The following is a 22,086-nucleotide window of genomic DNA, read 5'->3' as shown; positions in this document are numbered from 1 at the left end:
TATTTCTCTTTTACGTTTCTTTAAAAGATTTTAGTTTTATTTTATTTTGTGGCATGTGGGCCACACCCACAGGGCGTAATCCCAGTCCTGCACTCAGGGGTCCCTCCTGGCAGGGCTCAGGACAAACTGGGGTTTGTCATCTACAAGGCCTGGATTCCAGAAGTTTCTCTCCAACTCTTAGAGAGACTCAAGTTTTGTATCTTGCTTTCATATCAAATTAGGAAATTTTCAAAGAGCCTCATCTCCCTCTCCTCACACTCTCTGCCAGAGCAGTCTGGTCACTGGTGAGCAACGCAGGAGGCCATGAGTGCTAAGCAGATCCCCACCAGACTCTGGGCCTTGGGCTGGGCTGGCAGGACCCAGCTGATGGGCACTGCCCTCCTCGCCTTCCCGTGCCACCCTGAACACTGCAGTGCAGACCCACTCCTGTATCCCAGCAGCCTCTGAGAACGTAGCGATCTCAACATTCATTCTAATTATTTCCTAACAATCTTAGGTTACATTTTTACAAACCAACTTAGCTTCACCCAGCTCGGAGTTTTTCTCTACTCTTGAGAAAAAGCTGCTGTTTCCGACCACACTGCAGATGTTGCAGGACGTTCTGGAGACCCGGGAGTCCAGGCCCTGCCCTGCGGCTGTGCCTACTCACCGCCAAGGAGGCAAAGACTGAGCTTCAGTCCGGGCATCTCTGGACCCCTCCCGGAGGCTGGGCAGCACCCGCCCCACTCTCCCACTCGGGGAGTGATCAGCGACTGATTCCTGCTGTGGCGTTTCAAAGGACATGTCACACACCGAGCAGCAGACCCTCCTCTGAGAAAGGCCTTTCTCACAGACGAATACAGGGGTACCGGCGTCCAGAACTGTGACTTAGCTCTGATAGCCCGGGTGGCTAGCCAGCGGCTCTCTCCAGACCACCAGCCTCTGGAGTGGCCGTAAATAAGCTTCAGCGTGTCTCATGATCACTCTGATTCCAATTTAATAATTTTCTAGAACAGCCCATAGCTCTTAGGGAAAAAACAAACAAACTGTACTTGGCAGTTTAGAATAGAAGATACTACTGAGGAAAGGCCCACGGTGCAGAAGGCAAGGCCGGTGGGCAGACCCGAGCTTCGCCTGGTACAGCCCAAATACTGACGTGGCCTCCGTCAAAGCGGACGGGGAGCGGCTACAGCAGGCGCCACTCTGGAACGCATTACATGTGCTGCTTCCGTTACTGGCCGCCAGGCTCTGAACTCAGTCTCCAAGCCCCTTCCCTGCAGAAGCCAGTGGGGCAGAATGCGTTTCCCGCCTTCTGACCGCCTGCCCTGTCCGCTGACCATTCATTCCAACCCTGAGTTGCCGTCAGCACAAATCCCTCATCACGAACAGAAGATGCTAAGGAATTTAGATCTGCTGGCAATACTCTACTGGCGGCTTCACCCGCCTGCATCGGTCCACATACTGGAACTAGAAAAATCACTGCATTACACCACTGACCTTCTATATTTTACTGAATATAGAAAAATAGTCAAGTACGTGCTTTGGACCACTTCCCCTCAGTCACTTACCAGCAATTTGACCCTGGTCAAGATAATTATGGTCAAGATAATTAATCTCCTCATGTCTCAGTTTTCTCGTCTGTACACTACAGATATAACCCTCCCTCTCTTACGGTTGTTATAGTATTTACAGCTGTCAATCTATTCAGTTCATCTAGAACAATGCCTGGTATGCAACAGGTACCACAGTGAGTGCTTGACCCCTGCTGTAACCACAACACTTCAGACATTTTAACAACGGGAAACATCCAAGCAAGTGGAGAGAGAACTGATCCATAAGAAGAACAACTGGGGAATCTCCTCTGGAGTTTGCAGAAAGCAAGAACAGCTGCATAGTTTACAAATAAAACCCTCCTCAAATAAAAAGATGGAAGGCCAGGGAGACAGCAAGCAAGTAAGGCGAGTGCCTCGCATGCAGCTGACCAGGGTCGATGCCACGCCCAGGCCCCAAGCACCAGCAGACATGATCGCTGGGTGCAGAGCCAGGAGGGAGACACAAGCAGCACCAGGAGTAGCCCGAGAACAAACAACATTTTTTTTTTTTAATAAAAAGAAGATAAAAGCCAGGGAGACAGAGTGAAAGCACATGCTTTGCATTTTTGAGGCCTGGCTTGGGTCACTGCAGATTCTGCCAGCATCACTGAGACCCCAAGCACCACTCCAGGAACTGTCCCAGAGTGCCACTGAGTAGAGCAAAGCAGAGACTGAAACGAAGACAAAAAACAACAAAGGAGGACGATACACACCCTAAAGCCAAAATGTAAATAAGTCACAATGAAAGCTAACTGTGGCATACAGGCCTTGAAGACCCAAATGAAGATTCAAGAATAAAACGTAGTAGGTTGAAGAACCCAACAGTCCACTGGCATAAATCAGGATCTTTGGTTCCATAAGATTTCTGATTAACAAATAAGCTAGAAAATAAAGCTCTAATTTCAGAGGAACTATTTGATTAATCGCTCATTTCCTCGGAATCAAATAAGCTCAAGAAAGATCTTTACATCACTACCACTCAAGAGGCAAGTTATCCTAAGACAGCTGCAAAAATTTCCTATAACACTGAGTGGGCCGTGTTCCCTACTTCTCTTTCCTTCTACCTCCTTCCTGGTATAGCCCAACCTTCCTAGCCAAACTATAAATGGGACAGATCCCACCTCACCCCCATCCCATACCAACACCCTCATTTCCAAAATGCATCCCAATTTTGAGTGCTCATCCAACCTCTTCTTCAACCTCAGTAGGAGCGAGGTTCCGGTGAAGCACAGGATCAAGTCCCGAGCGCACAGTGGCAGGGACCCTGGAGGCCTGCGTGGACGCAGCGGTCTTCCTCCCTCGCTCCGAGCAGGGCCTTCCAACCGTGCCTCTCTGCAGGGAACTGGTGACAAGGCCGGAATCCCTGCTACATGCTGGCCTGACCTGGTGGAGGGTCTCTGGGCACAGGGGGTGGGATAGTGATTTTGTACGTCAATAGCACAACCTTCAGCACTATTGTGGCCATGCTGGCGAAACTTAAAACTGAAAAAAAAGTAAATAAAAGTCACTGCTCCAAAGAATCTGAAACCCAGGTCAGGCAGCTCGGGCGACCTGGCACTGTCCACGCTGGGCAGAAACCCAAAATGTGTGGAAAATGAAACAGGGTCCAGGTTACACTTGCTCACAGACATGTTTGTCTCCTATGTGATCAACAAATTCTCTCTATCACTTAAATCATGTTGGATTATGTTGCCTTTGGCTTATAATCGAGAGAACACCAGGTGACTCAAAGCCTTTATTACATTATAAAGGTCACAGAATTTTTTTTTTCTTTTTGGGTCACACCTGGCGATGCACAGGGGTTACTCCTGGCTCATGCACTCAGGAATTACTCTTGGCGGTGTTCAGGGGACCATATGGGATGCTGGGAATCAAACCCAGATCAGCCGCGTGCAAAGCAAACATCCTATTCGCTGTGCTATTGCTCCAGTCTGGATTACAGAATTTTTGAAAGTGAGCTCTCTTAATGATAAGCTATAAATTTACCTGTGTGGTCAGTTTGATTTACTTGTCATAATTAAAAACATAAAACCCACCTTAATCACTAGGAAACTTGTACTTAAAACCTCAACGTGCAGATCTAAGACACAGAGTAAACCCAATCTGATCCACTCTTTAAATACCCAGCAGAATCCATCATCATTGTAACAGAACCACTGCCTGGATAGCCAAGCAATATCACTACAGCCTTCCCACCCAGCTGGCACTACAAGGGCCAGTTCACAGTGTCCAGAGGGGAGAGAGTGAGGAATCACCAAGTAAGGGTATGCCTGTTCATTCCAGCAAATTACTGGTGAACTCCCTTGTCACTGGGTCGAACGGGCCTCGCCAGGTTCACCTGCTGTGTGTCATACCTACAACCCTGACATCCCCTATCACTCAAGAGCCACCTGGCCATAGCAGGCCAGGTCCGTAGGGTCTCTCGGGCAGCACAGGCCTATTCGTCTACTGCTGTGGGTAAGAGGATGCTCGGATGCTCAGGAACGGAAGACACAAGCATCCAGAAGCAGGCACAGGCGGCCAAGGGAAGGACCCCACGTGCTCACCATCAATGACCGTTTCCCACAGGAGGACCGGCTAGCTAACCAAACGGCCAGCTGGCACCCTCGGGCGCGCACAGGCAGAGGGGCGCTGACGTGAGAAGGAGACAGGGCAGCTCCCCGAGATCCCATGACTGACCTGCCAGCGCCTTGATGCGCGAGCGCTCGAAGAGCCGCGCCGAACTGTTCTCATTGTCCCAGTCGTCCACGTCCCAGCGGTTGTTGACGTCGCTGTACTGCTGCTGGATCTCGATGTTGTCGTAGTCTGTGGCTACGGTGGTGGTCATCGTGAGCTGTCTCAGCCTCTCCTCCGCATCAGCCCCTTCTGAAGGCCTGCTCGGGGGAAAGGACAGGGCCGTTCAGACACGGGATACGGTCAGAGCCCGCACAACCCGCCAGCGTGACAGCAGGCCAATGAGACCACCCACATGTGCAAAGGCCCTGGCCGAGGAGAAGGTTAACACCCCTGAGCCTCAGTTTCCCCAACACGAAAGCAGGAAGATAAGCCTCCAGGTAGATGAGAGGGCTGAGTGAGGAAACCCAACAAAAATGGGCGTGTTCTTTAAATGGTTTTAAGTTTTAAAGGATTTGTCATTGGTTGTGGAGAGAGTATTTATTTTGTTATTTTATTTTTATATTTTGGTTTTTGGGTCACACCTGGCTGCTTCTCAAAGCTTACCAGAGACCAAACACAGGTGAGACGAGCAAGGCAAGTGCCTTATCTGCTGTACTTATCGCTCCAGCCCCTAGTCTCAAAATTGTATTAATACTGGATGAGCATTACTCAGGGCTTCTGAATGAACTTATTCATCGGGTTAATGAGTTATAATGAACTTATCATTCTTAGTAAACACACAATAAACTATGATCCTACTATTCCTACTGGATATTCATAATTTCTACTTGTGTAAGACAAAGAACAGATCATTTTATCTAAACATCTCATTTACATACTGGAAAACCAATGCCCAAGATTAAATGAAAGTAAATGCACGGCATCATTTACAAAGAGTATTGGTGCATAGTAGATGCTTAATAAATAATGAGCGGGCTAGGGAGTAGGCGCTGAGGGCTGAAGCACAGGCTTCACTTGTGTTCATTCCCCCATGTTTATTCCCTGGCACCCCACAGTCTCCTGGGCACGACTGGGAGTGACCCTAAGCACAGCACCATAAGTGGGCCTCCAGCACCACGGGGCTGTCCCCAGACAATAAATAAACCAGTTGTGTGTCCTGTGGTGTTATCACAAACTCTACTCCCAACACCAGAGCCTGCTCCCAAGGGAACCACTCAGACTCAGAGAATTCACACAGACAAACACAATCAAGAACATGGACTTTGCCTTCCGGCCCACTTTTGTCTTCACATTTTCATAGTGACCACAGAAAAGGGCATAAACTCCTTTGGCCCATCTTCTCCCAACAGTTATCACGGATCCACTGACCCGAGATGTAAGAAGGATGCACTTACGTGCCCAGCACGGTCTCCAATGAGAGGGATAGGAACCAGCCGTGTAAACTGGACCAGCTCAAGGAAAGCTCAGGCCCTAGCAGAGGGTCTGAGCGGGACGCACACACACAGGGAGGGATGGGAGAGTGGGACCTGCAACATGGACCCTAAGAAGCACCCAGAGTAGAGCTGGTTACTCTTACTCACTGTACCATGTGACAGGTATTCACTGGAGCATATGAAGGCATGGAATCAACCCCTGCCAAGTGTTACACGGCAATCAGATATTAACTCTGGGAAGTGAGGAGCGACAATCTTTTGATCTGGTGGTCAGGGAAAGTCTCGTGGAGTCGGGAGAGCTGAGAATGGGAAGGTCACACCCAGATCAGGAGGAACTGCATTCCAGGAAACAGCTCGGGAAAGGCCCTGTGGTGCCGCAGCGGCTGAGGCCACACAAAGGGACCAGGAAGGTCGGTGTGGCTGGCGCCAGCTGCCAGCTGCCAGGGAAGGGCCGGGAGGGGCGGCAAGGTGAGGCAGGACGCTGAGAGGCGCAGTGACTTCACTGTGGGACTTGAAGCTGGTGCCTGGCACCACGGCACATGTGTGCCAAGGCCAAGTCTCGGTGCTGGTGGCAGACACTCGAGCTGAGCCCCAACTTCTGCAGCTGCAGTGCTCAGGCAGAGAAACACATGCAGGCACACTGGGATTCCCGTTAGGAACTCCCAACAGTATACATTTATCAGATTAATTTCAACAACTACATCGGCAATTACTTATTTATAAGGGTATTTTTTGGGGGGGGTGGAAGGAGTGGCCGCACCTGTAGCTCTGCACTCAGGAATTACTCCTGGCAGGGGGCTCCAGGGAAGACTTGTGGCACCGGGGATCGAACCAGGCCAGCCTTGTGCAAAGCAAACACCCTGCTTGCTGGACTATTTCTCTGGACCCTGGCTTTTTAAAATTAAAAGCAAAAATTTCCAGAATCCTAAGCCAGTAAAAATGCTTTACTGCATGGCCATGCAACTGCCTTTTCTTCTTTTCATTTTCCCTTGGCGGGTGGGGGAAGAAATAGAAGCATTTTAAAGACAAAATTCAGGACTTTATACTTTCACTTCTGAGTCATTTCTGGCCCTGCCGCTGCCTTTAACAGCTATAACACCCTTAAAAGCAAAATCTTCTGTCATGTAGTATTTGAACGTGAGATGGTTAATTTTCACGATTGTATCAATACCAGAGACGTTTGACAAAATTCACTTTGGAGGTTTTGTGGAGGGGGGTGAAAGCAATCTATGCTAATTCCAGGTTTCTGAAACTAGGGGACTGTGCCATTTCCCCGAAGCCAGGGTGACAAGGCAGCACTCGAGCCTCCAGGAGATTTTGTCTGGCTGTTGGTGCCACCTGCTGACCGTCTCGAACAAGTCCATCCCGTGCAGGCCCCCAGATGGCGCTGGACTTCCCGGACGCCCCTTTGCCTTTCGGGAAACTCTGGCCCACTCACTCACTCATCCTCATTCCTCAGCAAGTCTCTGTCCTCTCCTCTTATAGAACTATCGTCAAATATTTTAACAAATACTTTAAAGAGGAGAGTAAGTCCCGCAGAGGACATAAGCACACTTTATGTAGCTTTTAGAGCTGCTCATAAATATCCCCAAGTTCCCCAAAACAAAGATGTGGTTAGGAAGCGCTGCTCCTGGTCTGCCCAGAAGCATCGGCTGGGCCCGGGCCAGGTCTTTCTACCTTCTGCCCGGGATTCAGGGGTCGGGACGCCCCTTCCTCCACGCTGCCTATCCGCACTTGTGTCAAGCAGCTACATCTCACGGCGCTGCCAGACTCTCAGGGGCCACGGAGGAAAGGCATTTCGAGGACGTCCAGGGCAAAGGGGGCAGCCTGGGGGTGGAGGAAGCACCAGCACCCAGAGAGGCGCCAGCTGTGTGGGCAGGGGACGCCCAGACCCAACCATATCACCACCCCACACTCCGACACAGCTGTGCCGCCAAGAGGGTTTGCTGGCACACACAAATGTCTGCTGGAGTCTACACGGGCCAGATTAGCCGGGGGCTGTCTGTCAGGGGCTCCCCCAGGGGCCAGGGAAGGCAGCCGGGGAGGTGGGGGCAGAGCAGGGAGGACGAACGGCCCGAATGAGACAGGAGTAGGCTCACATTCCTGACCTCAACCAGCGCAGTCCATCACACAGTCCTGGAATGCACAGAAACCCGGCTCTCCGGTTCTGATATGAACGGGACCCTTGTCCTTTTCTGGCTGGGGTTGGGGACATCATTAAAGTGCCTCTCTACCTTTCCTGTTCTTCTCTAGCGGTGGGGGGGGGGGGGGGCGCTCAGAGTGATGGGACAGTGGGAACTCAGGTCCTACCTCCAGCATTCCAAAGGGTCCTTCAGGACCACTAGGACTGAGCACAGAGCCAGGAGTCAGTCCTCAGCATAGCTAGGTGTAGCCCAAAAACAAAAAGAAGAAAAGAAGGAAGGGAGGGAGGGAGGGAGGGAGGTTGGTTAAAGAGAACCACTTCTAAAAATAGCCCTCTTGAATCAAATCACTCTTTTCTTTCCTTTCCTTAAGTCCTATGAGCTGTATTTTCCAAATGATCAAAGAAATTTTGAAGGCATTTCATTTCCTGTATTCATTAAAAAATAATTGCTTCTACATGAAGAAAGTCCTGATCTGCGGAATGTGTCAGGAACGTGTCACATGGGTGCTGGCACGTGCCCTGAGCAGGCACCCCGGCCCGAGACCGGCTCTCGAAGGCAGCATGTGCTGAGGGCCAGGGGAAGCCCATTCTGCCCTGACGACAGCGCCAAACCTCTGCACCCGGCGATGCTCAGGGCTCACTCCTGGCTCTGCACTCAGGGACCCTTGTGGCGGGGCTCAGGGGACCCTACGGGGTGCGGGGCCAAACCCGGGTGGGCTGCGTGCAAGGCCAGCGCTTGACCTGCTCCTGCTGTATCACTCTGGCCTATCCAAACCAGGCCTCAGAGGCACTGATTCGGGCACAGACCCATGCTCTTCACTGCTCTCCTGAGTTCTCCGCGCTGTGTCGCCTGCTGCGGTCAGCCATCCCTTCTCAGGGCGCCCGCCGGCGGCCCCTCCTTCCCGGGAGCCAGGCGCAGCTGTCCCCCAAGGTCTGTCCCCAGCTCCATAATTCCGACCCCCGGGCACTCTGCCTGCTCAGCCTCGCTCCCACCAGCTCCCCCCTCCCTCGATGGAGCTCCAAGGGAACGGACCCTGCTTCCCTCCCACTCCTCTTCCTGTGGAAGGCCAGGGAAAGGGCCTGGTTCAAGAGCTGATTCCTGCCTCCCCCATTCCCTCCCGAGTGCTCCCCTGCACCACCACTAGGGGGACCTTCCGGAGAAGGAATCGGGACAAACCCTAGGGCCTCCTCAGGGGCTCCTGGTAAGCCAGCCCGCCCCCCCCCCCCTCATCCCCAGGCTGCAGGGATGTCACTCCCTCCCTCAGCTACCCGAGGGCAGGGTCTGGCTCTCCCTCTTTCCCACCCATGCCCGAAGTCGTCACTCTCATCACCCCTGGTCCCACGAGCCAACTCAGCTAAGCTGCAGGTGGACTGCCCAGTGGGACGGGCGCTTGCCTCATCTGCCCCTGACCCGGGTTCAATGCCCGGCACCCTACACGGTCCCCTGAGCAGCACCAGTGATTCTGAGCACAGAGCTGGAGCACGGCCCAAGCACAGTTGGGCGTGCAACATGAGGGAGCAGGCAAGCTCCTCCACTGTCAAACTCCATTCACCGGTCAACAACTGTCAGGTCTTGAAGTCTGGTCCCGCTGTCGAGCCCCTGCTGGGGTCTCTGGGAATGGAAGCGGCTACCACCACTGATGCCATGTGGCTGGGCGGGCCGGCCGGAGGGCAGGAGGGCGAGGCAGTGGGGCGAGCCGGCTGCAGCCCACAGCACACACTCCCCCACTTTGCAGGCCTTGGGGACACGCTTCTGTCGAGCCTGTCGTTTTTGAAAACTGAGTGGTAATAAACAGGGGCCCATATGCACTCGGGCCCATCTCCACGTACAGATTAAAATGTTTCCCTTTGAATTCGTTTTTACACTCAAAAATGATTTTGTTTTTGTTTTGGAGCCACCCCGGGGGGGTCAGGGCTTACTCCTGGCCCTGTGCTCAGGGGTCTCTCCTGGAGGTGCTTGGGGGCTTATCTGCAGTCAAGGGGATAGAACCTGGGTCAGCCACAGGCAGGGCCAGTGCTCTACCTACTGTTTTATCTCTCAGGCCCTCCAAAGTAATTTTTTATCCAAACTAGTCATAGTTCAAGAGAGAAAAAATGGAATTTCATCTGTGCTACACACACAACTTCCTTTACACCCAATATTGAAGGTTAATATTTAATTTAACAGATTAAGCAAAAATGGTAACTAACACTTGAAGAAAAAACTATGTACCACACTAACAAATTATTTTGGCAGAATTCACGGTCCCAAATTTAAGACCCTCTCAACTTTAATCCTAAATCGCCCAGGAATGTATTTACTGTGCTACTGACATACGATCCTTTTTCTCACTTCCCAGTGCGAAAGCAGGGATCAAACTCTGGTGGGATTGAGCTGTGGTTCCAGACAGAGAAGAGAGCTGTGCCTACCCCTCCCTGCTGCCGAGAGAGGAGAGTCACACAGAGCTGCAAAGTGCTCCTGAGGACTCTCTTACGGAGAGGAGCAGTCAGCCAGCCCGCCTGTCACTCAGGGAGCCAGCAGCCCAAGGCATGGCCAGCACTGGCGACGGCCCCCACAAAAGCAAACCAGAGAAGCTGCTGGAAAGATTCCATCGCTATGGCCCGAGAACGGACTCCTGAGCTCTGCTGGGAGGGATCCCTACGCACAAGGCCAAGCGCCTCCCTTCCCTTCTCCCAAAAAGAGAGGAAGGAAGAAACCCAACGAAAAGGGGCTCATCATCCCTACAGCAGAGGCCCGTAAAGAGAGGCGTGTGCTAGGGCGAGCAGGCGCCCCACAGCCCCACGCCAGAGAGCGGCAGAGAGAGGAAATGCTCCCATTTTCAAAGCCAGTTTGGCCTGGAAGACAGTTGTAAAGGTTGTTTAGCCTTTCTTATGTCTATTTATTAACCACAAACTCATCTAGCTTGAGCCCAAAAAGAAAAATGTTTAGTAATTCCTATTAAATTCACAGCTAAAGTCATATACCTAGCAATCATTTTCCTTAAATTTGACTTTAATCAAGTGAAGAGAGAGGAGCAACTGTGTTAAATTTTATATCACTGACTCAGCACTCCTTGAGTCATGGTAGACTGGGCTTTCTGTTTCATTTAATATTTTTATTTTTGAGGTTCTTGGACCATCCATTTTCCTGGCTCTGTGCTCAGTGGTCACTCCTAGAGGTACTCTGGGGACCATCTGTGGTGCCCAGGATCAAGCAAAAACCTTGTACAGTCTGTCCGGTCCCCGAGTCATTTAAAATAACCATTTCATGGGCCAGAGCAGTAATATTCCTGGCTCAGTGCTCAGGGGTCACTTCTGGAGGTGCTCAGGGCACCATATGTGGGTCCATCCAAGGCAAATGCCTTATACCCTGTACCTCTGTTCTTCTCCCCATTATGACACTTCTCTTTGCTCGGATTCGATCAGCAAAGAGCAGGTTTCTGTGAGACACACAGACACTGGAATCCAAGCACATTGAGACTTAGAGGCCTGGTTCTAAAGTTGCCCTGTACTGGGCTTGCTAGCAAATGCAGTTAAAAGTAAATGTGAAGATTCACTTTGGCTTTCTAGAATAAACACTGATATATGAAAAAAAAAATGCAGGCTGTTTGCAGAAATGCCAGTGTCTCTCTTGAACACACATCTCTCTTTCTTTCCTCTGCTTTTTCCCCGCTGAAGAGATTCATATTCTCTCTTGAACATGAACATGGATCTCTCTCTTTTTCTCTCCCCTCATATCTCTCAAATTTCTTTCTATGAAAAACTACTTTGCTTCACTAGGAAACAAAAAGAAGGTTCAGAAATTCGGGGTAGAACTACTTTATAAACATACAATTAAAAATTTTAAAATAAGAGAAATTCAGAGGGGTGCTCTGATACACAGCTAAGAGCTTCTGGTCATACATGACCAAACTAAAAGCATGTCCACTGCAAGGCCGGAGGGGCCGCCCACCCACAGAGCCGGCCAGCTCCCGAGGAGAGCAGAGGCTGGAGCAGGCTGGACCCAGCCAAGGGCACGACTGCAACCCTAGTTCGCCTGGCATGCCCTTGACCGCTCAGCTTGCTCCCGGATGAAAATACGGTCTCAGCAGGTAAGGCCTTGTCAAGTCCAAGAGAAGGGAAACCAACAACTCTCCTGTTCTCCAACAGGGAAAAACACTTTCAGAAAAACAAGACCCAGAGCACCCCGGCCTTCCTTAAAAGCTCCCTGGTGATGTGCCTTCGGGAAGTTCATTCTGAACTCCCAACCTTACAGAAATCAAGCCTGGACTTCCGTTTCCATGAAATATGTTATTAATAAACCAAGTTTTCTACTTTTCCAAATGCTTCCAAAAAATAGTCTAGTTTGCTTTGGTGGAACACACTCAGAGTGACCGAGACATGGGCTGGGGGCATCACTGTGACCCTGGGGGGCAGCCTCTGCCCAGGAGAGAGCAGGGCTCTCCTCTTCACAGTGCCCACACAAACACCAACGCGGCCAGCCGGGCGGTGCCATGAGAGGGTGCCCACCCCCATGACCTTAGGGCCCCATCCAGCAGCGGCCTGGGGACCGGAGGGCTTGTGAGCAGAGGAGGCCAGAGCTATCCCTTTCTGAAAACACGCTCCCTGGCTCCCACGCGTCCCAGCCCGCTGGCCCCCATCTGTGCCCTTGCTGGGGTAGGTTCCTTCCTTCCAGGTCGGCAGAATCTAATGTGGAAATGACCGTCCACTGCATGTCCAGCTCACTTCACATGCCACACTGTCCACCAATCACTAGGCAGTCATGCATATCTGTCCCATGCCTGGCACACAGAAAACAGTACATCTTTTATGAATTAACTCGATACATTTTGATCCTTTTAGTGCCCATTTTACAAGCATTTTTACCTATCAAATCTGCTAAATCAAGAAGAAACGTGTTTGAACACAGCCAATAGGAAATTTGTTCAAACAAAAGGTACAAATATTAAAAAGAACAAAAATGAACTCAACCTCTAAATAATCTTATCTACATGCTGTTCTTTCAATTAAAAATAGTGTTTTTAATTTCCTTCACTGGCCAAAGGGGAAATTCCCAGTGCCAGCTTCACATTACGTTCTACCTTCCAAGGCCCGGACTGCTCGACTTGTGCCCTCCTTGCGCCACACCCGGCCTCCACTCCTCCTCCTTTATTTATTTATTTTTTATTTTTTTGGTTTTTGGGTCACACCTGGCGATGCACAGGGGTTACTCCTGGCTCTGCACTCAGGAATTACTCCTGGCAGTGCTCAGGGGACCATATGGGATGCTGGGATGTGAACCCGGGTGGGCCGCGTGCAAGGCAAACGCCCTACCCGCTGTGCTATCGCTCCAGCCCCTCCTCCTCCTTTAGAACTAAAACTCTGTTACTCATAACAATCTCTGTTGGACTGTTTTCCTATTTTTAAAAAAACTACATTCTCTTTAAAAAATCTAAAAAAAAAAAGATTTTGCAGACATTTATAGATACTTGCAATTGGTTCCAAATCCCCACTGGAAAAAATGGGCAGAAAGTTCTGAAAAATTTTATATTTTGATGAGAGAATTTTAAATATCTTTTGTGTAAATATAGACCATCCAAAAATTATTCTGATTGGGCAATTTTACTCTTTAGAAAACAAAACTGCATTAAAATGAATTTTAATACAATTTTAATAAATTAAAAATACTGAGGAATGACCCCTATTCAATTAAAAGAAATATTAATTTATATTGTTTTTGTTAACTTGATTTCTGCTCACACTTGGCATATTCCTGAATCTGGGATCTTGCTTCATAAAAAGGTAGGAACATTTCTGCTTCCTAAATAGATGTGAAAATAGAAAAAAAAATTGTCTGTTTTAAGCCACACCCGGCAGTGCTCAGGGCTCACTGCTGGCAGTGCTCAAGGGACCATACTGGATGTCAGAAACGGAATTCAGGCTGGCTACACCCAAGACAAGTGCTCTATCTGCTGTGCGGTTGCTCTGGCCCCAAAATAGCCAAAATGTTTTATTCAAGAAAGGTACAAAAATGTAGAATAAAAAAACTGTGCTTCACAAATCCTTTGGTTATATGACGTAAGTAAAAACTTCCCTTTGCGTTTTTCCACTTTGATAGGTGGGTATTTTAGCAAAAACTTTAACTCTGAGATTCTCAAAAATAAGATTTTTACTCTGACAGAATTTGGTTTTGGATTTGGTTTGGGCTTTGGGGGCCACACCCAGCTATGCTCAGGACTCACTCCCAGCCTCCGACACTCCTGTGGAGTTTGGCGACCCCATGTGGTGTCAGGGAAGGAGCCCGCCCACTGGGCTGCACACAAGGCAAGTGCCTCAGGTGCAAGATTCTCTCTCTGGCCCTACGCGGAGGATTTGAACTCATCTTCCCACTTAGTGATTTGAACTCATCTTCCCACTTAGTGATTTGAACTCATCTTCCCACTTAGCGTATTTGTCTCTGCACACATACCCCGCACTAGTCCCTTTGCAGCTAAGTCTGATGTAAGACAGGAACACTCAGATAAGTTGGTCACAACGCAAATTAAATAACCAACATTCCATGCCAGCTAAAGAATTTGTTCTATTCAAGTTATTTTAAAAGGAACTTCTAGAAGTATCCTTATCTCACTAATTTCTATAGGCAGACCATGACAGAGCCAAACATTTCTGAAATAAGTCAATTAATGTGGAAGCATTAAGAAAATATGAGAAAACCATTCGTTCGCTGCAATCCCTGAACGAGGGCACTAGGGTGACAAAGAACCAGACATTCTGGGGTTTTGAGCCAGGCCTTGCGGGTTTTGTATTTCAGTATGGGCATGCATCCTGTAGGGTTGTTTTGCTCAAAAATGATGATCTGTTCAAAGGTGCAAAAGCAAAGATGTTTGTGAAACCAGCGATGAAAGAATGTGGCTCAAACTTGATTTAAGGGGATTCTACCTCAAACTCTTGGACATTTTCCAATTCTGCTCAATCCCTGATATCCTCCAACAGTGAAAACAGCTGTTGTCTAAGAATGTCCCCCAAACATTTCTTGCCCCAAATTGTTCTTTGCAGCAGCATAACACCAGGTACTGGCTCCCTTAGTTTGCTCTGATGCAAAGGCATTAGCTCAGTGATGAGAGAATCTGCACAGGACCCCCGTGCGCTGTGGACAGGGACCTGAGAGATGGGTGAGTTCCTAAGAGATCACTCACATATCTGAACAGAGCCGGAAGAGAGACGCTTATGGCATCAGAACACAGCCCCAGTCTTGGGGAATTCACCTGGGAATCAACGACCGGGGTCCAAACGTGTAGCATTGTTACAACTAAACCAAGGGATTTAACTCCATGCCACAAAGGGTGCCTAGCTGTTAAGATCCCTATTAACACAGAGTCCAGAGTAAGCACTATGCCAGGAAAGATGCCAGCTAGGAAGGTGCGAGGAGTCAGCTCTCCTCACCCCCATGCCCCAACGGGGCTGTGGCAATGACTTCAGCGCATTTTCTCTGGGCTGGCAGGCTGACAGCCAGGAGTTAGCGCAGGAGAGCACTGTCTGACTCCTCACAGGGCAAAGCCAACAAGCACTGCAGCACTTCGATCAGAGTTCTTACACTTAGCCACACTGCCCAGGAACCCCTTTAGGTGCTCCTGGAAACTCCTGCTAAGAGGACAAACAAACAGGTCACCCATGGGAAGGAGAAGGGCTCGCCCCTCGCTGCAAGTGCATCCTCTGATAAGGACACGCGCAGCAGAGATGACACTCGCCTGGGCTTTGCACTGCAAGGTTCCGCGGAGACATCTCTGACTGCAGGCTAAGTCTGGCCACCCTTCCCCACAGCGTCAGTCCACTGACGCAGCTGCCCGCCATGGGCTGCAGGTGGTCCCCGGAACCAGAGTAACACATCTTAGCACATGCTCCACCAAAGCTCCCTGAAGGAAGCACAAGACACAGCCAGTCTCACCCTGACATGTTTCACAAGCCAGTCGTGGGGCAGACACGGGAATGAATTCTCTGACGGACACTCACAAGAAGAAAATACCCATCTCCTTTTCCTCACTGGGAAAGAGATGCTGTCATCTTGCAAGAATAAAGGGCAGGTCTGGAAGAGGACCAAAGCCCTACACACACTGGGCGGGCCTGCCAAGCTGGTATTTGGTTTGTTTAAATTATCCTTAGTGGACACATGGGGCTGTAGACACTGCTACACTCAACACCTCAAATACATCCTACACCCTTAACCATCAGATATATCCTACGCCCAACATCTCAAATACATCGCACGCCCAACACCTCAAATATATCCTACACCCAACACCTCAACTACATCCTACACCCAACACCATCAAATACATTCTACACCCAACACCTCAAATACACCCTACACCCAACACCGTCAAATACATCCTACTCCCAACACCATCAAATACATTCTATACCCAACACCTCAAATACATCCTACACCCAATGCCGTCAAATACATCCTACACCCAACACCATCAAATACATTCTACACTCAACACCTCAAATATATCCTACACCCAACATCTCAAATATATCCTACACCCAACATCTCAAATACATCCTACACCCAACACCTCAAATATATCCTACACACAACACCATCAAATAATCCTATACCCAACACCTAAGTACATCTTACACCCAACACCGTCAGATACATCCTACCCCCAACACTGTCAAATACATCCTACACCCAACACCATCAAATACATCCTACACCCAACACCGTCAAATACATCCTACACCCAACACCGTCAAATAAATCCTACACCCAACACCGTCAAATACATTCTACACCCAACACCTCAAATACACCCTACACCTAACACCGTCAAATACATCCTACGCCCAACACCATCAAATACATTCTATACCCAACACCTCAAATACATCCTACACCCAATACCGTCAAATACATCCTACACCCAACACCATCAAATACATTCTACACCCAACACCTCAAATACATCCTACACCCAACACCGTTAAATACATTCTACACCCAACACCTCAAATACACCCTACACCCAACACCATCAAATACATCCTACCCCCAGCACTGTCAAATATATCCTACCCCCAACATTGTCAAATACATCCTACCCCCCATTGTCAAATACATCCTACACCCAACACTGTCAAATACATCCTATACCCAACACCTCAAGTACATCCTACCCCAACACAGTCAAAACATCCAACACCCAACACCTCAAGTACATCCTACACCCAACACTGTCAAATATATCCTATAGCCAACACTATCAAATGCATCCTGCTCTCTAAAAGGTGACAAAGAGGCTGCAAGGGCTCATAAAGGCCACGGGCTATTCCAAAGGCTCTCTGGGAACCGCCTGGAAGCTCCTGTCTCATTTTGCTGATTACAAACCCACGTGGGGGGGAAGCCCCAAGGAAGGGGGTCACCCCCTGCAGTGAAAAGGGGGCGGGTCAAGGCTCCCCTCACTTCACGAGGTGCCAGTTCTCCGCCGGGCAGCTCTTCGCCAGAGATGAGCACCTGGCTCTGAAAGCAGCCATCCAGCCTTTTGGGGGACAGGGCTGTGGCTGTAAGTCTAGTACACACGCTCAGGTTTCTTCATGGGCCCAGAGCAGAGGAGCGAGGACAGTACAGGTAAGGGCACCTGCCCGCGGCATCTGACTTGGGCCCAGTGTGGGCCTGACCCGCCCCTGCAATGCTGCAGCCCTGCCCGGAGTGGACCACAAGCCCCACTGAGGGTCTACCCCCTGACCCCCACTCCAAGGAGAAAGAGAGTCCCGGACCCCTCAGCTCGCAAGCCGGCTCAGGGGCGGATGGGCTGGGGAGCAAGATCTTCCTCAGAGCCCCCTCGGGCGTCAGTGAGTCGCCAGCCCAGCGCAGGCTGCGCTGTCCCTCCTCTAGAGACAGACTGGGAGGAAAATGAGTCACCACAGGTACAAGGTTCCCCCGGAAAGGCACCGGCCAGCCGGGCCCCAGCACAGTCCAGCCCGAGTCGAAACGTGAGACAACCCCGCTCGACTCAAGGCACTTGGCGTCCAGGTTTCCTTCCGGGAACACGAGTCTCCCAAGGAAACATCTTACACCAAAGGTCAGTGGTCACACAGAGAAAATCTCCACCTAAGGCCACTCGCTACTTTCCACTGCTTTCTTAAAAATAAATAAAACCACCTAAAACATTTGCTCACGCCCTGGGTCTTCATGACGATGCACCAAGGCGCAAAGCAAAGGCTAAGAAACGAACAATTAACAAGAGTGCAAGAATGATAATACCAAGATGCCAAAAATACTGGTTACATTTCAATTACTGTTTGTGCTTTCATCTGGAAAACATATCCTCCCCTGGAAAGCGCCCAGTTTAACAGCTGCATTGCTTTTCGACTTGCACAAACACTCGAAAAGTTAGCCAGAGTGCGTGCTGGCTGGCATCCAGGATCTTACTATGATGTACTCTTAGTTCCAGTGAGGAATATGGGCTAAGGAAGGGAGGAGCGGGGAGACAGGCTGTCCTGAGCACGTGCAGATGTGACGGCTCTGACCTTGAGGGCCAGAAAATGCCTTCCACGTTACTCTATTACCTATAGCCGCGATTAATGTAATGAGATAATTGCAAATATTGTGTTTTGAGGACATTATTTGGAGACTTAACTTTAAACATCTTTTCTGATGTCAGCGGCTGAGTCATGCTGACATTTTAATATTTTTCAGATGTGACGAACCCTGGTCGGCCCTGCCGTGCTGAGGATAGTGAGCACAGCCGGCACCGACGTCTTCTGCCCACCTCCCGGCACGTCAAGAGCCCCTCCTGCCCAGTACTTTATCAATATCACGGCTTCTATTGCTTTCTGAGGTTCCTGTGAGCCAAAGCAAGTGATACAGCCCAGCACGGGCCTCTCAACCCCACAAAGCACTAACACTAAACCCCAACATGGAGGGACAAACACAAACTTCCAACTTTATTTTTTATTTTATTTTATTTTATTTTTTACAAGCTTCCAACTTTTAAGTTTTATTTCGTTCTTGCTTTTTAGGTCACACCCGGTGATGCACAGGGGTTCCTCCTGGTTCTGCACTCAGGAATTACTCCTGGAAGTACTTTGGGGACCCTATGGGATGCTGGGGATTGAACCCGGGTCAGCTGAGTGCAAGGCAAACGCCCGACCTGCTGTGCTATTGCTCCAGCCCAAGTTTCCAACTTTTATTTACATGAGGAGTAAAAAAACTTAAAGCAATAATCAACTCTATCAAAACTCTGTGCGAGAGAGGAAGGAGCCAGGGGAGAAGCTTCATCCCCATCACTGAGACGGTCCTCCCTCCCCGGCAGGGCGACAGTCACCTCACAGAAACACTTCCGAACGGGCACAAGCTCCTGGCGTGTCCCCGGTGCCAGGTGTGAAGAGAAATGTGAGCAAGTGGCCAAGGCTGCCAGGGGAAGCCCTAGGCAGCTGTCCAGGGCCAGCTGTGAGCTGTGGCTGCAGGTCTGGGGTCCCACAGCTCAGCATCTGCCTGCTCTGTACGTCCCCGCCTGCTCTGCAGTTCCATGCTTCGTGGCCACGGGGTGAGAAATCTCTAGGCGAGGGCAAGAACCAAGTGTCCGGGCTGCCCCATGTGCGCCTCTGCTCCTGCCCAGCTCTTACCACCACGGACCCAATACACACCGACTGGACACATGAGTAAATGGGGGGGTCTCCAGGAACTTTCTGAAAAAAACAGACAATGATATTTTTGAGGTAGGCACAATGACCTTTTGCATTTTCTAAGTGAGAGAGCTGTGGCACAGAGCTTGCCCAGGTCCAGGGTGAGAGGGAGCTGTGGTCAGAGCACGTCCACCCCACGCAGTCTACTGTGGTGGCATGTTAAGTGAACGAAGGCTGAGGAAAAGGGGGAACTTCAGCCCAAACTGCACTCAGCGCCACACGTGGCCCTGGCTACTTCCCCGACGGCAGCCGCAACTCCGGGGAGACCTGCATTCCGCAGAGAGCTGGCCGTCTGCTCTCAGAAACACCATTTCAAGGCTGTCTCTCAGTTTGGGTTTGGCACCAGACCTCAAATTCCCATCTCCCTGGCACACCTCTGCCACACAGAGGGGCTCACCTTGGGACTCTTTAAACACCCAAAATTTAAGTAAGATGGTCTGCCCCCAAGTGGCCAGGAGCTGGGCCCTCAACGCGGAAGCCAGGGGCCGGGCAGGCCTCTCCCTCGGTCCTCTGCCCACGGCCCCTCTCAGAAGGGGCTCTGGCTGCCAGGGCTCATTGGCACCTGCCCTGCCTCGAAGGGCAGGAACCCTGTGGTAGGGGTTTTGTAAGCATAGTTCAGCCAGAGGGTAGCCCTTCCCCAAACTGGGTGCCTAAATATTTACAGACCGCTTTCAAACTACAGAAAGCAGTTCATACAAAGTTCTTCCTATAAATCAAGAATCTGAGTTCTCCAGCCGCTTCTGAATCCTGCCTTGCAGGAGGACCCAGCATGAGCCGCCCTTGGGATGTGAGGAGGAGGGTTACGACTGATGCAACTCCAAAAATAGTTCACACCCTCAGGAAAAAAAAAAGGCATTGTGAAAGTTCAATAAGGGAGAGCTGTTCGCTGTAACGGGAGAATGTGAAAGGACTGCAGGGGAAATGGGACGTGTAAATTAGGGGAGAGAAAAGCAAAGTCCTAGAACTAGTGGGTGGGAAAATAAAGAGGAAGGGTCCCAGTGAGCAGCAAGGGAAGGCGAGGTGCTGAGCTGAGCTGAAGGAAGCAGGAGAAACCCACCCCGTGCCCATGAGCGTGAGCGAATAGACGGTCTATGGAAAACTGATTAATCCACCCACCCACTCCAAAGTCGTTTTTACAAGCCCGCCCGCCCCCCACCCCCCGAAACTTCAAGGGCCTCTGAACAGACATGCGTCCTGTGGGGGGCAGATGCCGTTTCTCTGGCCCTGCATGACCAGAGGAGGAAGGCGGGTGTGGGAGCTTCCTGCCCGAGGCCACTGACTGGCCACCATTCCCAGTGTGAGAGGATCTCGATGTTCCCCGTCTGTTTATGCCCCATTTCCCGAGCAGCTACTTCCATAAACACCGGCCCCAGTCATGTTCCGAGGCTGCCCAGTGTCCCCCACGAGGGGCGAGTCCTGACAGATTTCACTAAGTTCCCATGATCAAATATTCCTTTGTCCATGGTCTCAGCATTGTTTTCGGCCGTGGCGGTAGCCCATCTCCAATCTTGTTCCACTTTTCCCCTAAGACCACCCCTAAGGCCACCACGGGTCTCTAGACTGGCATCTCGCTATCACTCCAACTTTCACACGCTGGCCCACTCATGCATATCTTTCCATACCAGAAATCAATCACTTCGTAGGGTAAGTGAGCATCTCTCTGTGCTGCAGTTTATTTGCTGATGGATATAATCCCTAAACCTCCATCCCTTAGAATTATGTTGAGAATTTAATGTGCTAACGCATGCCAAACAGTTCAACATGGGCCATTTTTAATGTTTTTCACCAATTTCTGCTGTCTGTGCTTTTTATTTATGCTTTTGAAGCTTACTTCTTCTAATAAAGAAACCTTTTGAAAGCAGAGTCCACACTGGTGGCTACATTTTGTGAACAGCACAGATGAAATAATTATCACTGGGTAACAAAGAGCCACTGTGTGCCTCTGTGTAATTCTAGAAGTGGCCTCTCCTCTGGCTTCAGTTAGAGCAGCCACTAGACCAAGGCTATTTTTCTGTAGTATAAGGTAAAAACATATTTTTAGTGGAATTTTAATTTTAGTTGTTTAATTTACTTTAAGATAAACCTATTTTTCTGAATTTTAAAAATCTGCAACAAAAGATGTTAACAAAAATGAGTAATGCCCAAAAGTAGAGAGAGTATAGGGAATATTGTCTGCCATGGAGGCAGGGGGAGGGGGTAAAGGGAGGGTATACCAGTATACCATGGATATTGGTGGTGGGGAATGTACACTGGTGGAGGAATGGGTGTTTGATCATTGTGTGATTGTAATCCAAACATGAGAGCTTGTAACTATCTCACGATGATTCAATAAAATTAACAACAACAAAAAAAAAGAAAAAAAAGCCTAAAAACTGAGTTCTTCTTTCCAAATGTTTCTACCTCCCTTAATTTACAATGGGAAAAAAAATATGTTAACAATAACAAAAAGTTCGCCTATTAATTTGTTAAATAAATACAAACATTTAAATATAGAGCTAAATAAACTAACAATTAAAAAATATGCATTCTATGATTCTATGTTCATTTGAGACTATACATTTATGTGGAATAAAATATTCCAAAACATTAAAAGCCTTAAATACTGGTTGTCAAATTAAAGACAATTTAAATTTTCTTTTTTTTTTTTTAAGGATAAGGGTATTTTCCTTAG

General features: G+C 49.5%; 1 protein-coding gene and 1 pseudogene across 1 annotated transcript in view; one reads left to right on the top strand and one right to left on the bottom strand.

The window, feature by feature from the left end:
* The window catches only part of LOC129399564 (uncharacterized), a 742,397-nt pseudogene that overhangs the window by 291,647 nt on the left and 428,664 nt on the right, over nt 1-22,086 (top strand).
* Nucleotides 1-22,086, bottom strand: part of SPTBN1 (spectrin beta, non-erythrocytic 1) — a 161,939-nt gene that overhangs the window by 105,774 nt on the left and 34,079 nt on the right. Inside the window, exon 2 of the mRNA XM_055119711.1 lies at nt 4,251-4,444. Within this exon, the coding sequence (XP_054975686.1) occupies nt 4,251-4,398 (148 nt within the window). The 5' untranslated portion in view covers nt 4,399-4,444. The remainder of the gene's footprint in view (nt 1-4,250; nt 4,445-22,086) is intronic.

The sequence above is a fragment of the Sorex araneus genome, chromosome X (genome assembly GCF_027595985.1).
Source record: "Sorex araneus isolate mSorAra2 chromosome X, mSorAra2.pri, whole genome shotgun sequence".
Lineage (NCBI taxonomy): Eukaryota > Metazoa > Chordata > Mammalia > Eulipotyphla > Soricidae > Sorex > Sorex araneus.
The sequence above is the reverse complement of the archived record's forward strand: the minus strand, read 5'-3'. Positions and strand labels throughout refer to the sequence as shown.